The 17938-nt window shown below is 37.5% G+C and overlaps 1 protein-coding gene across 4 annotated transcripts in view; it reads right to left on the bottom strand.

The window, feature by feature from the left end:
• dpp6a (dipeptidyl-peptidase 6a) overlaps positions 1–17938 on the bottom strand; it is a 673440-nt gene that overhangs the window by 33794 nt on the left and 621708 nt on the right. For all 4 annotated transcript variants that reach the window (XM_067435535.1, XM_067435538.1, XM_067435537.1 and 1 more), the window contains 4 exons: positions 12869–12967; positions 12687–12756; positions 2115–2309; positions 1841–1895 (listed from right to left, as the gene is read on the bottom strand). In XM_067435535.1, coding sequence (XP_067291636.1) covers positions 1841–1895; positions 2115–2309; positions 12687–12756; positions 12869–12967 — 419 coding nt within the window. The remainder of the gene's footprint in view (positions 1–1840; positions 1896–2114; positions 2310–12686; positions 12757–12868; positions 12968–17938) is intronic.

Genomic DNA, 17938 nt, shown 5'->3' with positions numbered 1-17938 from the left:
GAAGAAATAGGCATGGGCAAAAAGAAATGTAGATGGTCTCAATTAAGTTCTTCTCACTGCATGAAACCAATTTATTCTGCTTTTCTTCAGGAGCGAACTTAGTGAGAGAGGAAGAGTTTATGCAACATGCTGAAAGTCAGGCAAGCTCTGTAGACTCTCTCGTCATCAGAACTTCTGTTGGATGAGTCACACTTTTAAGTGAACCCTCAATGGTCACTGACAGTGAAGCTCTGTTCCTAAACCTAGTGAGCCGCCTACGTAGATATCATTCTTGATGTGACGGCTGTTCCAAAACAAGGGCAACAAAATGCTATCCCATTGTGAAAAGACCAGGTGTTAATGTCCTCCAAAACGCATTTGAAGACGTAAGGATTTAATTAAAGAGGTGGTAAAGCACATTATTTCGAAGGCTTGGTTGTGTTTGTGGGGTACACTGTAACGTGTTCATGCTTCATTTAAAAAAAAAAAAAAGCATTATTTTTCATATAATTTACCTTTATTCTACACTGCTCTCTAAAAACCTCCTTGTAAAAACGGTCTGATGGTTACCGGGTTCTATGAAGCCAGTCCTTCAAAAACACGCAATGGGCTCAGATTGGTTAGCTGGCCCAGCTGTGTTCTGATTCGGTAACCGCCTAGTTCACGTGTTTATAGATCTGTAAGTTATCACGAGCAGTGGGCGGGGCGCCGCCTTTACATGTTTTCAACACTGACAAGGAGTCGAAGCCTGCTGGATTTACAACACAAGATCATTCGCTTCTCCTGATATAGGTTATGTGACATTACATGAGGGAACAGGGTCAAAAATGGTTGTGTCAGTTGATTGGTAAAGTTTTCATGGGCTGTGGACTGAAGATGATACAATTCAAACGTTCATGAATAAGCGTATTGATTCATGATTCGGATCACGTGTCAAACTGCCAAACTGCTGAAATCACGTGACATCGGCGATCCGAATCATGAATCAATACGCTGATTTATAACCGTTTGAATCTTTATTTGAGGATTGAAAACAAACAGGGAAGAGAAGACAAAGTCATAGTTTTGCCATATTTGGACCAAAATGTATTTTTGATAGTTCAAAAGATTCTAATTAATGTGTGTGTGTGCCAAACTGTCCCGCGATTCACACGAACAGTGTGAGAAAAACGGACTTGGCAGCGCTCTTGATCAGAAAAGTAACCTGCATATTAATTTTAGCTGATTGTAATGTTCAATAAAACACATGTACTTTAATTTATGTATGTATAGTAATATTAATGTTATCCCTTTTCTTTCCCTATTAATGTTTGCTGCGGCATCCTTTACGTCTATGGCTTATCTCAATTTCTCCAAATACTTGCTAGGCCACGGATCAATCAGAAAATGCGTGCTGCATTAATCGCGAGTTAATTAGTGCAGTTAAAATGAATTTGCTTTAACGTGTTATTAACGTGTTCATTTTGACAGCCCTAGTATAAATGCATCTGGTTGTTGAAGCCACATGTACATTTCTCCTCACAAAATGATAAAAAATAAACGTGTGAGAGCATGTTATACTGGCTTCCAGTAGTCAGATATGACACCGTTACTGCAACATGCATCATCACATGGCCCACCAGAGATGTCGCATTTATGTGGCCAAGTGTAAATGAATCAGCTTTCTGATCAGTAAAAAGGCCCATTCAATTCTCTTTCAGTTAAAAGACAGCGAAGCAGTTTACTAGGGTTTGGAACAGATAATGTACTTTCTGTATGCATGTAAATATATATGAAAGAGGCAAATAAATGTCTGTGTAATACATGTGACAGGGTTTCCTGTCTGGACAGATAAAAACAGTAAAATGCAATATGTATTTACCTGCCCAAAAGCTCCAATTCTAGTCTTGTCAATGTACGGCTCCTGCATCATAGCACTGCCAGACACAAAGACAAAATGTTAAATGGTCTGCCACTTGTTGGACCTTCTCACATACTGAATCGGTGTCAATTATATCACTGAGTTTTTAAATCAGGCCATGGTGTACATCTGTAGATCTGCCGTGCGGTTAAAGAGATGCGGCACGTTTGTGCAGCTTTCTGTTGGCACTGATGGATGTTCACTGTGTATTGGGAGCAGATGGCTGCTCAACTACCTGAGGACATCCAGCTGGTCTTTCTCTTCGAACATTCCCAGCCTGCGCTGCACCTTATGGAGTAAGTTAGTCCCCTGGAAGCCACTTCCACGACCGTCAAAGCGCACTGCAACCACCCCAAAACTGCTGACCAGCACTGACGCCCAGTCAATGTGGAACTGCTCTGAGACCGACTGACTGCCTGGAGTCCCATCTCTGAGAGAGACAGAAAAAAAAGGTTTTCTTAAGAAAAGAACTTAACAGATGTATCAATTTAGTGAGCTGCCTACCTAGACAACATTTCTGGCAATAATAGCACCTTCTTGCAAGACTTTGCATATTCCAGTAAATAAAAGTTTCAAGTTGAAAAATCTTAGCTTTGGTGTCTGTTTGCTCTGCGTTAACCAGTCAGGAGCCTGCATGCTGCTGTCATGTGAACGTCATAAGCTAATGGCTATATTGATCACACATAAACTAACATTTAACAAAAAGACACTGGGTTGTTTTGTCATATTTTATTTTATTACAGTGATAATCATATATATGTACACCTATTGTCTGAACCACATATTAATGTGTTTAATATTTTGTTTTAAATGTAAGAAAAGAGGTACAGTTGTGTTTAATATTTAATTTGTTATAGATATATTATAACAAATTGTTATTGATAATCAAGGTATGCGTTGCCTGAAGCACGTTCGTGTGGCTATAATATGTTTAATATTTGCTTTAATGAAAATGAAAAGAGGCAGAGTGGTGTTTTATGACATATTTCGTTTTATTGTAGCCTAAAATATACATTCAGAAGTGAGAGCAAGCTGAGTGACGCTATCAAGAACGCTGCTGTTCCATTAGCAAAATCACTGGACTTGTACCTTCCCGTCCTCGAAAGTTCGTTCTCCAGAGTCGACCTTGGCTAGTCTGAATTTGGCCACGGGAAAGGCGGAACTACCGCTGAAAGCACCCGTAATCCAGGAGCAGCTACTAGAGTGCCTTGAACACACGTCTATTTCACTTCAAAAGTTTGCTTTATAGTGTATTCGAAACGATCAAGCATCCAACTAGACGAGATAGGTGCGGATTTGACACTATTCGCTATATGCTGCCAACGCAGCATAAAGTTCAGCTAATTGCATTTAATATATATTTAAACTAGAACACATTCAATTGCATTTAATATGTGCCGGTTTCACAGACAGGGTTTAGATTAGGCCAGGATTAGGTCTTAGTTCAATTAGGACATTTAAAGGTGTAATGAACTGGCTTTTTACATTTTTTATTGGTTGTCTGAGGTCAACTTATGATGTTTGTGTGGTTTTTACATGAAAAAAGTAAAAAAACCATAACTAATAAGTTATTGGCTATTTTGGTTTTGAGGCTCTCTCCTGAACGTTTTGGTTTTGATGGGTGTGTCGCAATGGAGTAAACACACACGGCTAGGATTGGAGAATATTTGCATATTTAATGAGCTTCAACTCCCTTGTCAGTTCGCGGAAGGGTTTGTTTTAAAAGCGGCAACCGGAATAATTCTCTGACAGGGCTCTCAAAACATATTTATCAAACAAACACAATGATTTAACTCTCATCCACCCGTGATATATTTATTTTTGTATTACTTGGCCTGTCCGATCGGTGGATAAGCGCAAACCACACACACACACACACATGCATGCGCACACTTCAAATATCAAGTCTAGAGAGTGAACAACACAGATCAAGAAATTAATGTTATTTCACAACTTGAGATTCATAGGCCTGCCGAAGGGCTTCCATTTTGGTAGCCCGACTGGAAAGCACATAGCCCCGGGACGTTGGGCTTTGCGAATCCCGAATTGATCCCGAATCGAAATGAACTAACAAATAAAGGATTCTCCAGCCTGTGACAGCATGCTAAGGTGTGTTCAGTTAGACAAGTAAACATAATCAAAACGATCTCTAACAATGCAATGCTATTACATATATTAAATTTTTTTTTTACTCACATTAGTGTGTTGCACCATTCCCGTCGGATCCAATATAGAAGAAATAGCATTGTGTTTTAATCTCAATATGTCTGCCAATCCAGTGTTGACCCGTGTCTTGTTTACAAATGATTATCTTGCTATCGCCGTGTTTATTAATCGGCAACACAATCAGTTTAGCTGCACAAGTTGGTGGGCAGGGCTACAAAAGCAGTGTACACATTAGGGCTGTCAACGAATATTCTAAATTCGAATATATATTCGAATAGTTTTTAAAAAACGAATTTCGAAGATGAAAATTAATATTCAAATTTAAAAAAAAAGGCGGAAAAACACCCTGCTGCGGTAGTAGAGGCGTGGCTGTCTACTTTGCGAGTGAGCGCGTGCGCGCATGGGGGTTCAGGGACAGGTCACAGGAGTCACTGCTGAAGGTGGACACGTCTTGCAGGGAAGATGGCAGAAAGTGCAGAGCCCAACTCGACCACAGCAGAGAAAGAGATTTTAACCCTCCAAAATCTAAAAAGCCATGTCTGGAAGTACGTTGGATTTTGCTCGGTAGGAGGTAAAATTGTTGAGCCGTGAGATAAAGTTATATGCAAGCTGTGTAAGATACAGTTAGCATACCATACCTCATTTTATTTAACATTAAACAGAAACATTACTCAAATGTTGGCTACTGTACTGACTGAAGAGATATGGCATTAATAAAGGATAAATGCACTGCTTTCACTGGTGTGATTATTCACCGTTTCATCTCAAAGTAAAGTTCCATGTTTACCACAGCAGAGCTCACTCGTTCAATATGCTGTAAAACTTCAATTCATATTAATAATATTTGTTTCAATCACTGAATGAAGCCTGCTGTATTTGGGACAAGAGTCGAGAGTCTTGCGACCTTAAATTGTTTGCACAAAACTCTTGATCAGCTTTCAAAGTTTGTTCATTTAAACCGTTATCCGCAGAGAGCGTGAGGGAGAGAGAGAGAGAGAGAGAGAGGTCTGCGCTCCGCGGCCTTGGCCATTAGTTGATTTACTTGTTTTTGTGTAAGTAATACGTTGTCAGATATGTATAAACTTAAATCGACAACCTATACAAGTAGTTATGTCTCTTTGTATTAATTTGTCCTGTTATTGACGTATTGCGCATCATCGACAAAATGAGCATTTTTGAGCTATTTTGACAGCCTTGGTACACATAGAGGCGGCGCTTCACCCTTCTAATACATCATTGATTTGAGAGCCTCGTTTGCTGGGCCTGGTGTCTATAAAAGCTTTTCTTTTACCAACCATATTCTTATATTACATACCATATTCTTATATTGCCATGACTTTTTATATATCAAAGGTTCAAGGGAAAGTTGATTTCTCAATTCATCACCCCTCTAAGAAGCTTTTATACATGTGCCATAGAACAAACATTACTTGTCTGTATCTTTAGACAAAACAATCCAGTGGGATATTTTAAGATATGCTAGTGCAAGCTACTTTCAATTAAAACTGCTCAAACATGTCAAACCTTGTCTGTGAAACCAGGAGTAAATGTCAGAATGCATTACATTTACTTGGCACTTAAATATTTATTTAAAGGTATAATAATTTTGTAATAAATACTCTTTTTAAAAGTATACCAAAGTGTACTTTTTTTTTTACAAAGAGAGGTAGGCAGCTGACTGGGTTTTGAGACTATATTCACTATAGTCCTAATGCAGTCACTGTACTGGTGGCTCTGAGAGCACAGGTGATTGTCTGCTGCGGTGTGTATGATGTGAGCGGCAGGGTGGGTTAATTGAAGGCGGGCTGCAGGTGAACTCATTTGTGCTGTAATTACAGTGACTGAAAGTGTACGGCTGAAAAGACAAGATTAATAGCACCGACTCTAGTCCATTTCAGAGTTACACTCTTACTCTTGATGAGACCTGAAGAGAAGTGCAGGAACACAGAACAGGAGAGGAACTGCTGTTTGTGTTAATACGATGACCTGCAGCACACGCTTTTTCATATCATGGAAAACAGGATTTTCTCTCTGATATAATAGATCTCACTGCACTAGAGGCAAACTCTAAAGTTCAAGATTTAAAGTGACCTCCCCGAACCATTTATTTAAACTTAATAGCAAGAAGAAAAAAAAGACTGTTATTAACATTTAAATGCCACTTTATATATTCATGTCATGTTTCATGCAAGTGGTTGGTCATTGTTGATTTTATTGGCATATTCAGATCTAAACTGGCCTATAATCTGTTTTTTATTCAGATTAAATAAAAATTAAAAACCATAACATAACATAACTTACTTTTTCACTCTGGTTTGGTTTTCATTCTTTCCCCTGTTCTGATTTGCCTGGTTATTCATTAGTAGTTTTGGGAATCGAAAATCAATTCCAGTTCTGGAATAGGATACTTAAAGGGATTCACCCAAACATAAAAATTATCCCATGATTTACTTACCCTCAAGCCATCCTAGGTGTATATGACTTTTTATTTGCATTACAAATATAATCAGAGTTATATTAAAAAATGCTGTGCCTCTCCCAAGCTTTATAATGGTAGTGAATGGTAAATTAGATTTTTTTTTTTTTTTTAAAGGCATATCTATCCATTCTTGAGAGCAGGGCACAACCAAAAATAGCGTTAGTTGTAACACATATGGTTTAACACTTTACGCACATGCCAGGATGACAAAATTTAGTGTATTAATTGCCATATCAACATTATATAGAGATTTGTTTTGGTCAAAATTACTGAACATTTATTTAACCATAGCAAAAGTAAATAACTTACTTGCGTTAATTTACATCTCTGTATTTGTGTTTATTTAAAATAAGCCATATCTGATATAATTTTAATCTTTATTTAACAGTTGAGATCATTCTTGAAAGGTGGGGTAAGTGTTATTTCAAAACTGTTTTACAAAACGGACTAGGGCTGAGTCCAATAACAAACTTGTAGCCAATCAGCAGTAAGGGGCGTCTCTACTATTGATGGTGAGAAGAGTGCTCAGTGCACATCATTATTCAAAACACACGACGGGCATTAGCCGAGAACTAATATATGCTGGCTTTTGCTTGAATATGCGCGTGTGTCATGTTCGTTTGTTAGTCCATTTGCGATCATATTGTGGCTCACTTCAGCGATGATAAAGACCCTTCATTTCCACACCACATGGAGCATCTAAATCTCCTCACTGTCAGTTTTAAGTGTCAGCTCACAAAATGTGTCTGACAAGTAAAATACTATACTCCTAAAATATGTTTGTTTCCTCTTTTCATGATCTATATAACTCTAATCCGGTCATAATTGTAATATGTTTGTTAGTTGGACTGGCGTGCTTGTGTAGCTACTATCAAGTTGTCATGAGAACTGTTTGTGTTTTTGTGATCGCTATAACTCTAATCCGGTCATAATTGTAAGATGTTCATTAGTTAGACTCTAATGCTCGTGTACTATTGAGTTGTCATGAGAACGGTTTGTGTTTTTGTGATCGCTATAACTCTAATCTTGTCATAATTGTAATATGTCATTAGCTGGACTGTCGTGTTTGTGTAATATCAAGTTGTTCATGAGAACGGTTTGTGTTTTTGTGATGGAAGGGGTGACTTTTTCATTGGGGGCGGAGCTATATAACATAGGGCCAAGACCCTTTTGGGGGTAGGGGTATGTTTGTTTTGGTGATTTAAAATAACAACAACGGTTGCCAGATAGCACTTACCCCACCTTTAATGCTGATCTTACCAGCAGAAGACACAAGCTGCGGTTTAAATCCCAGTTGTGCAGGTGGGGCATGTTGTCACACTGCGTAACAATTAGCCCTATTAGAACCACACTATTATATTCTATACTTTTATGAATACTATTGAGAAACCATGAGAAAAATGTGAATAAAGACTGTGAGTCAATGTCCAGAAATGCTTAATTATTATTATTATGTTTTTAACTATGCTGGGGTGCGTTTCCCAAAAGCATCGTTAGCCAACTATGGTCGCAAGTTGCGTCGTTACCAACGTAGTTCAACGATTCAGTGTTTCCCGAAACCATAGTTCTAAAGAACATTCGCAAACTGCATCGCAAATTTGTGTCGTTGGAACGACAGCTCTCCACCTATGGTTAGAGTCATAGTTCGTCGTTATTTTGCTGTGTCGACGTCATTGATTGCGCCGCACCTGGGCTGTGTTCCATTCAGAGTTATCGACACTGTGCCCTAGAAGATTTAGAAGATTTCACCATCCACTTTGAGTGGTTTAAAAGACTTAAAGTTGTGGTTTAAGTTTATCACATAAATCGCCTTTTTATTATTATTACAAATTCAGTTTGAAACTATATAGAAGCGTGGCCTTCAGGATTATTCTCCCTTCGAAGTGCCCTCTGAAAGCATTAATCTTGCCGATTAGAACGCAGCTATTGTTTCGTTTGTGCAAAGAAACGGTGAGTCTGTCAAGTGGGTTATCTTTGTTTAATTTTAATTTAAAAACATTCCAAAATACATGTCTCATAACAATATTGTAAAACAGTGTGTTAGAGGTTTTCACTTATATAAAATGTTAACACTCAGATTACAGTATTTCAATAGTAAACTAATTTTAAATTTTAAATGAATGTACCTAAAGTAACAAAAAAATGTATAAATGAGTGATTTTTTTTACAGAATTAGAATATAGAATACTCTCTACATATGTGTTTGTGTGTAAATACATATATATATATATATATATATGTATATATGTGTGTGTGTGTATATATATATATATATATATATATATATATATATATATATATATATATAGGGAGAGAGAAAGAGAGTATGTATATCTGCATGTTAAAAAAGTTTTTTTTTAAAATGTTTTTAAGTGTTAATTTAATACACATCGACAAAGAAATCAAATATTTAACCGAAATGATGTCACATTAAACAAATGGTTTAAAGTGCAGTGGTGACTGGATGCTGCACAGGTGACAGGACGTATGGGCGAAGAGGACATGTCTCCAGCAGCCAGCTATAACCAAAGCCATGACCCTCTTCAGCAACCTGCAAACTGCAGAAGTGGCCCACACTTAAGAGTCATGTGTACTTCTATCACCCACCCATTAGGCCATCACCCATCACCTCCATACATTTCCAACAGCATAATAATGCAGTGTAGCTAACAACTAAATTTAAATCATTGTTTCTTCTTATTGCCCTCTGAAGATGTGAAGACTGATGTTGAAGGGCCAGACTGGAGAGGGTCTGATGTTGGAGGCCTGGCCTTTGAAGGCAAAGGCCTGGTTGATGCACATGAATCCATATCTCCAAGGATTCTTCCATTGCAACAGGCCCCAGGATGGCCAAAACTGTGTCTACCTCTGTAGGGACAGGAAGAACTGAACTGATACCCCATCAGTCTTGTTTGCTTCCCTCTTACGTGCCACAGCCCTCTGTTTTGTCACACTTGCAAAGTCCTTCCACTTATTCCTAACTTTGTCTGTGCTTTGTCCATATCCATAGCATCCATATCCATAGCATCGTTTATTTTTTAAGTGATTTCTGGCCAGATTTTATTTTTTTTCAGCATTTGTAATGCTATTTTTCAGCTTTGAAAATAGCTGGACTTTACTATATTCCACAACCTTCTTGAAAAGAACTGCAATTTTAAGCATTGAAAATTGGGGTTTTCGTGTCATTTTCATTAACACGTCAGAATGGCAAGAAGACAAAAATGGGAAAGATTGAGCAAAATAAGGAATCCACAACTGTACATCACAGTTTTTCAAAACCCATCTTTTTTCAATTGTGGTTAAGTAGCCTATCAATATTACATAAGAAATAGTATTTATCTGAAATTGTGAAATTATTGACATTGGGATCAGAAAAGAGCAAATTTTTAACTCTGTGTGTGTATAATGTATTGCAGAACAAACAAATCATTAAATATTACAAGACTCCTACGTAACGTCATTTCAAAAGCTTAATTCGAGTCGAAGAAAAGATAAAATAAAACCAAATTACTGTAGGTGGCGGTATGTGCTCATGTCTCCGGTCAGCCATTAGATCGAAGAAGAAGAAAAACGACGGCTCATACCAACGTAGTTTGAACTATGGATCTGCGACACAGGTACCATGGTTTCGGGAAACAGTCGTGACTAGGTCGTTCGTTTTCACAAAGATGCATCGTACTATGGTGGTTAATCTGCGAGCTACGTCGTTGTACGGGAAACGCACCCCTGAATAGCTGTGTTTTGAGGTGTGTTTGTTGTCAAACTCAAACGTTTATTTTTAATAATGAAAAGATGGCATTATTTATATTTGAAAAAATTAATAATTGTGTTTTATTGACAAAATATTTTGATTTGTCTTGGATATTTTTTGATTATATCAGGTAACTTTTTAGCTCTCATTTGGTGATGTTAAATGTACCCCACCTATGGGGCATGTTGTCACAAATCAAGAAAAAAATATACACTGTATTAATGAAACAAGACCCCATAATTGTACTAGACGTGTGCAATTAATGTAGGAAAAAAAATAAATACTCTGTATTTACACAAACAGAGAAAGTCAAAAAGCATTAGGTTGTGCCCCGCTCTCCCCTAATCCACGCACCACCGGGGGGGTTAATATAGGCCTTCTAAAGTAAAGTGATGCGTTTTTGTAAGGGAAAATATCCATATTTAAATATTTAAAGCATAAAATATCTAGCTCCCTGTAGACGACTGTATGCAAGTCGACTTACGCTAAAAGCAACTTGTGAGTAACTTGTGACGCGATGATGTAGGATGTAGGAGTAGCGTAAAATTTGACGCCTCTTGATATTTAAAACAAATAGTGCTGGGCAACAAACTAAGGGCTGTCCGCCGACATTTCTCTTTTAAAATTCTTGTTTTAGACTAATTCGTGACCAGTGTTTTGTTTTGCTCTGTCTGCTGTGCTTCCGCGTTCATCAATAAATCATGCGTCGGGTCACAGGTTACTCAAGTTAGCGGAAGTCGACTTGCGCAAGGTCGTCTGCCGAGAGGCAGTCTGCCTTTTCTGCCTTGTCGTTTGCCTTATTTTTTATATTTTAATATAACTTTAAACCATTGAAGAACAAGAAGACCCGCACACTGTTGTCTGTGCTGGACACACATCTAAAATGTGCGCACAGAAAGCCGCCTCTCATACTGAGTCCTCTTCCACTCATTCGCTCCTCCTCTTCCATTCACTTGCTGATCTTGAGTGAATCACTTTTGTAATTATATTTGTAACGTATATTTTATTTATGAAGAAATATTAAAACACTGATTTTTGTTCATGATATTAAGCAAAAATGTTTTGCAATAATATTTTAAAATGATAAATGTGAATGATATGTGAGTTTTTATTTATTACATTTTTTACCTTGTTAGAATCGAAATTTGGAATCTATAAGAATCGGAATCGCTATGCACAACTGGAATCGGAATCGTTAAAACTCCAACCTTATTCATTAGTTCCTCACCTGTTCTTAGTTCTGTTAAATACTCTTAGTTTCCTCAGTTTATTGTTCGGTCTTGTTTGAGTTTACGTGGTAGTGTTTTTCTGTGATATATCCTGAGAGTTATTATTTAAGCTGCAGTCCGTAACTTTTTGCGCTCTTACGGTTAATAAAAAAGAAACTGCATGCATCTTGCGGAAGAACATTGCAGCCGGAGATACTTCTCTCCGTTTATGTTTATGGCGGATCACGCAGGGACTGTGCTCCTCCGCAGCGGTACCTACCAGTCTGGCCTGAAATTGTCCCAATATAAATACTTATTATAAGTGTACATAAAGATTCAGGGTAAGACAAAAACTCAGTTTGGAAAATGTACAAATTGTACATTCTCATTATATAATTTTTGTAAATCTTGAACACAAAAAAAGTCACGGACAGCAGCTTTAATTATTATTATTATTATTATTATTAGTATTATAATTATTATTATTAATATTAATATTATTATAAATAAAGTGTTTCTGTTAGATTATCCTCATCACTGTAGGCTTTATACAGCCACCCATTACAATACCATTATCTAAAATATTTGATAGAATTTTTGATTCACCAAAAACCTATTTTAAACATTTTATTTAATTTTATATATATTTATATATATATATATATATATATATATATATATATATTTTTTATTTATTATTATTTTTTTAATCAATTTATTCATTTTACTCAAAAAAACATAAAAAAAACGGACAAGGCTATTGCCAGAATTTGGAGCTTACATTCGGTGGACTGATCAATTTCCTTAACTAACCAACCACTGGGCACAGTTCTATTCTAAAAATAGGCAAATATTGCTATTTATATTGGTCACTATTTTTTTGCCAATCATAAAAGAGGTAATTTACATAAATAAATAAATATTTCAGCACAAACAAAACGGGTAAATTAATAACTAAATTAGGTTTGGGTGCAAGAAACCTTGACTAATATTATAAGTGGGACTGGGGGGTTGGGTGTTATAAGAAATAATGATAATAATCGAAAGCATAATTATAGATTTTGACTTTTTAAAAAGTTTTTGGGGAAAAAAAACTGTTGGGAGACTGACACGTTTTACATTAAGTTAGTTTGTGGTTGTGTAGAAAAGCATAGGGCCTGTAAAGAAATGAAGAAACGTTTGCAAGAAATTGCATTTACTCACATGAGGAGCAGAAGTGGGTAGTGTGAGGTTTCTATGAAGCCTGCAGGTTTCAGGATCTGCATGCTGAGTTCTGTGTATGACAATCAGAGACATCCATCTGCATCTGTACTATATTAATATCCTTCTTTAATACCTCTGGAGCAGTTAAACACCAGCATTTTAACATGGTTTGGTTAACATACTGTAATCCTCTATGTTTATCTCCCTGTATTCCACTCTCGGCATCTGCAGTGAGTTCACCGTTCTATTCAAGTTCAGGTTCAACTCGATGTCACGCACCTCTGCAGGAAGAAAGAAAGAAAAAAAACACTAATAATTTCACAAATAAAATACGGTTTATCAAACCCAAAGTACTTCACAGAGAGTAAAGCAGACAAATTACAATACAAACAAGAATTTTAAAAAATAAAACCAATAACAATAGTACAATAGTAGAATAGTACACTCAATGGTCTCTAAATAATTCTTAAACAGTCCAGTGTTGGGGAATTTCTAATAGCCAAGGGAAGTTTATTTCACAAACGCGAAGCTGAAACTTCAATTTGAAAGTGTGCTGTTGAAGAGTAAAGCAGTCAGAAGAGCGGAGAGAGCGAGTTGGTATGTAAGGAGCAACTAAATTACCAAGGTATGCTGGAGCTGTCCCAAAAAGAACCTTATATGTTAGAATCAAGATTTTAAACTCAATACGTGCCTGTACTGAAAGCCAATACTGATCATAAAGAACTGGGGAAATCTGCTGGCAGGCCATTGTGTAGGTCAGTACACATGCTGCAGAGTTTTGAATAGACTGCAATTTCTAAATAAAGTGCATTACAATAATCCAGCCTCGACGTAATAAATGTATGGATAAGCCTTTCCGTATCAGGCAGAGATAGAGAAGGAAATATTTTTGACATGGAAAAAGCTGATTTCGAGACCATTTTATTATGGGCATTGAATGACAATTGCGAATCATAAATTACAATAAGGTTGCGCACTTGTGATGATGAGGACACGAGATCAAAATCAGTACACAAATTGAGATTATTGCATTTATGCCAGCATCCCAACAAGTAAATTTGGTTTTAGATTTGTAAAGTTTAACCCAAAAATACAGTGAGGAAAATAACTATTTGAACACCCTGCTATTTTGCAAGTTCTTCCACTTGGAAATCATGGAGGGGTCTGAAATTGTCATCGTAGGTGAATGTCCACTGTGAGAGACACAATCTAAAAAAAATAATCCAGAAATCACAATGTAGGATTTTTTAACTATTTATTTGTATGATACCGCTACAAATAAGTATTTGAACACCTGTCTATCAGCTCTGATTTGTGAAGTGGAAGAACTTACAAAATAGAAGGGTGTGGATTACTTTGACATTATAAAAGTAATCCACACAGCTCTGGGAGGTTAATATAGGCCTACTAAAGCAAAGCGATGGCTTTTTGTAAGAAAAATATCCAAATTTAACACGTTACAAAGTAAAATATCTAGCTTCCAGCGGACCGCCTTCCATATTCAACTTACTTACAAAACATAACCGGCGCGACAATCATGTCATAGTGTAAGCATCTTGGACTGCGAGAGGCATTACACTTTCTACGCAAGTTGAATATGGAAAGCTAGATATTTTACTTTGTAACGTGTTAAATTTTGATATTTTTATTTCAAAGACCCATCGATTCGCTTAGGTTCAGGGTATGTGCTAACACAGATCCGCAATTCTGATTTTATAATGCAAAGTTCGACATTATACTACATTTAATTAAATGTTTAATTTAAAATATAATAGGCCTTTGTAATGTGCCTTTGTTGACTACATTCTAAATAATCTACAACAAAATATATTTAGTTTGTCCTGTTGCTTAGCTCTCTCTCAGTCACATACCTGAGGCTCATTCATTATGCAGCTTATTGTACAGCTCAATATGCGATCCTTTTAGCCTAGAAATCTAGACGCACCCTAGCAGCAGCAAATTTAATTTGCCCGCAAGTGTGGTCTAGCAACTCTCAATTCCTATCTGAGCTGTATTCCTCAGAATCTGGACGGCCCAATCACATCGTGTATAGAGTCAGCGGGCGGGGCCATAATGACGACGGCCGAGTTGCGTTTGCGTGCTTCTAGTAACACAGAAACTGGCGAGCGGCGGCGGTCTTTCGAATCAGCTCTGCCCGCGCCTCCGGAAGACTTGGAGTTAAGCTTTTCTCTGAGAAAAGAACAAAGAGCGGCACTGAAGTCATTCTTAAAAAGGGAAGATGTGTTCGGAGTTTAGCCGACCGGATACGGTGAATGTTTAATCAGTCAGCGAGCTCTGCTTCACCTTCGTTGCTCCGGTTGGTGTAGCGCTATCCTATCGCGTGCAGAGGGAGTTTGAAAGACAACCGTTTATCCCGCCCCTCGGATTGAGCCCTGTCAATGGTGAGTTTCCAGACCAAACATCTTGATGTGGGTCTGGCTTGTCAGGCTACGATCCTTTGTCTCTCAGGTGGGATTCACAGCATTATTCATGATCATTCACACCCCTTCGCATACAGTCTTTGTAAAGAAAAAGTGTCTTACAAAATTTAAATCAATATATATATATATATATATATATATATATATATATATATATATATATATATATATATATATATATATATATATATATATATGTGAATGAGTAGGCACAATTCTTCAGTTTGAAGCAAAAACTCAAGGCAACAGCACTCATTAAGTAAAAAGTCTTGTGGACACATATTTATTGTGTGTTTTGAGGCCTTAATTCAGTGACTTACATGTTTTTTTCTTTCAAAAATCATGCATAAACGTTATTCTCAAAAAAATACAAGCATGTACCTACATGTTGCTCACATATAATGGTAGCCCAGTTTGTGTTGAATACAGTGTAATGACACTTTTGCCTTTAATTTGTTTATAAGCAACTGGAAAAAGCACAAATGTCAGAGCATGTCAAAACTTCTAAAGGACTACAAAACAGCTCAGACTTCAGAGGGCTTATAAGAAAGCGCAGCGTGAACATTCTGCTAAGCATCTCCATACATTAACTTATACTTGTTTTGAATGAATTATATAATAATTGCATTACTGACTAAATGTAATTTTAGGGAGAACTATTATTCAAAATTAATTGTTTATCTGAAACGTAATATATGCAAGCATAAAACCTCCTGAAACATACAGAAACAAGCAGCTAATTGCTCTGGGACATTAATAAGAAACAGTTGTAGATTCAGAGGTTGTGAGAGGCCATGAGAAGCTGGCATTTCTGATAGAGAGGGACTAAATTGAGCAGATAGCATGTGTGCTGCTGTAAACACAGAGACCTTCCATTCTGAGCAGCGGCGATAGAGTCTTGGAAGTGCACGTAACAAGAGCATTTGAGGGTTTCATTTTAAGACAGGCTTATCAGCGCCTGCTCAGACTCAAGCCCAACAAAGCACACTTACTCCCATTGCACCGATGCTATTGACATACCTACACGTTTGAAAAGCAGCAATGATTTGTACGTCAACATGGAGAAGGATCTGCATGAGTTCTCTGCAAGTCATCTGACTTTAACCTTGGTGTCACATTTAGCATTTACTGAAAAAACCCAGCAGAGAAGGGGATGGATTTAAAAAAATTCTAAATGACAAGGCACAAACTTTAGAATTACTTGCAAACAAACCTCGTTCATAAACATTCCACACACACACAGGCACAGATGTGAGCTCTGTGAAATGACTTCTGTGATGGACCGTCACACTGAATTACGCGTTTGTTGTGATATCTGTGGGCTTACAGCATATTATATAACACAATTACCAGCCTCTTACACAGAGAGGTCACAGTTTATGGAAGGCATGGCGTGTCTGGCAATAATCCAATCATCTGTGAGTGCTCTCAGTGTGCCAGCGCAGGCGTGTGTAGGGCAACTCAATCACATTGTGGCCTATGGTAAGCCTGGGAGGAGCAATGCTCGTCAATTGACATGCTGTGGGTATATAATGCAATGAGATGAGTGTGTGTGCGTGTGCGTGTGCGAGTCTGGATGTGCAGAGGTTTGTAATGAGAGCATCTTCCTGAATCTCAGCCTTCTTTTGACTTAAAGACCCTCTATGTTGAAAATAAAATGGATATATAGTTTTTAATATGCTTTCAGACAAACCATGTGCAAAGTCAACACTAGGGGTCTCCCAGACTAAGGATTTACACATTCGAATCAGAATTTTCGAATCTCTCTATGGTCGCTCAACATACGTCCCTTACTCCATTGCTCTGATTGGTTCTAGGTCTATCCAATTGAGTGCGGAGTCATTTTCTTTCCTGGTTCGGTTGAAACACGCCTCATAATCACAGCCCAATGGAGCAGTATCAGACTCATATTCTGACTAGAATCTGAGCATGATGACATCAGGCAACCATTTTTGCTTATGTACGATTTAACTTTGAGACTCTCTCTCAGCACCATAGTTGCTCTCACCATTGCTCTCACCACAAAAATTGTGGTTCAGAATATGTAGTTTGAAAGCAGAGGCTTTAAATTTCAACTTTCTTTAGTGTATAATGTTTGAGCATGAAAAAGGTCAGCAAAATTACCAACTCCCTTCTAAAGGAAGTTATTCTCTGTATCAAGCACTGCTTCTGAACTCCCTGAAAGGCCTCGATTGTAGTCTTGAGTTTTCCTCCGGAAAATAACGCCTCATTTAAATAATTCCCTCCCAACGCATAAGCAAAAAAAGGGGGATGAGGCCTTGTTGAGTAGCGTTAAAAGTGTGTTGAAACTTGCGGTTATGATAAGGTGTGTGACATTTCACATTTCTGAAACACACTCGAAGCAGTTGACCAATCACAACACACTGGTCCAGCCGACCAATCAGAGCAGGAGTGTTACAGACTGACTGGGGCTGCGTTTAACTCCAGATTTAGACATACACATGCAAACTTCCCTAAGCACTTCCTCTTGGGGGAATCCTCGCCGCCATTTTGAAGTGTGTTCAACTTCGTCAGGTGGACAATGGAAGTTTATTTGGACAGACCCTCGACCCTTTGATTTTGGCAGAGGGAGCGAGTCTACTCAATATGTACACTTCAGGTAGATCCACAGACCTCAATGCAACATGATTGTGACGTCAAATAAGGTCGTGATTAATTTACCTTCACCCCACACAACTCAAGTGTATGATATTGGAGTTATTTTCACATTTTACTAAATAATACTTGTAGCTACCTTAAGCTGGCTGTTTTTTATGCTGTATATATGCCCAAGCATATACAGGCCTATAG

The sequence above is a fragment of the Pseudorasbora parva genome, chromosome 24 (assembly GCF_024679245.1).
Source record: "Pseudorasbora parva isolate DD20220531a chromosome 24, ASM2467924v1, whole genome shotgun sequence".
NCBI lineage: Eukaryota > Metazoa > Chordata > Actinopteri > Cypriniformes > Gobionidae > Pseudorasbora > Pseudorasbora parva.
Note: the sequence above shows the minus strand (reverse complement) of the source record. Positions and strands in the feature narration are given on the sequence as shown.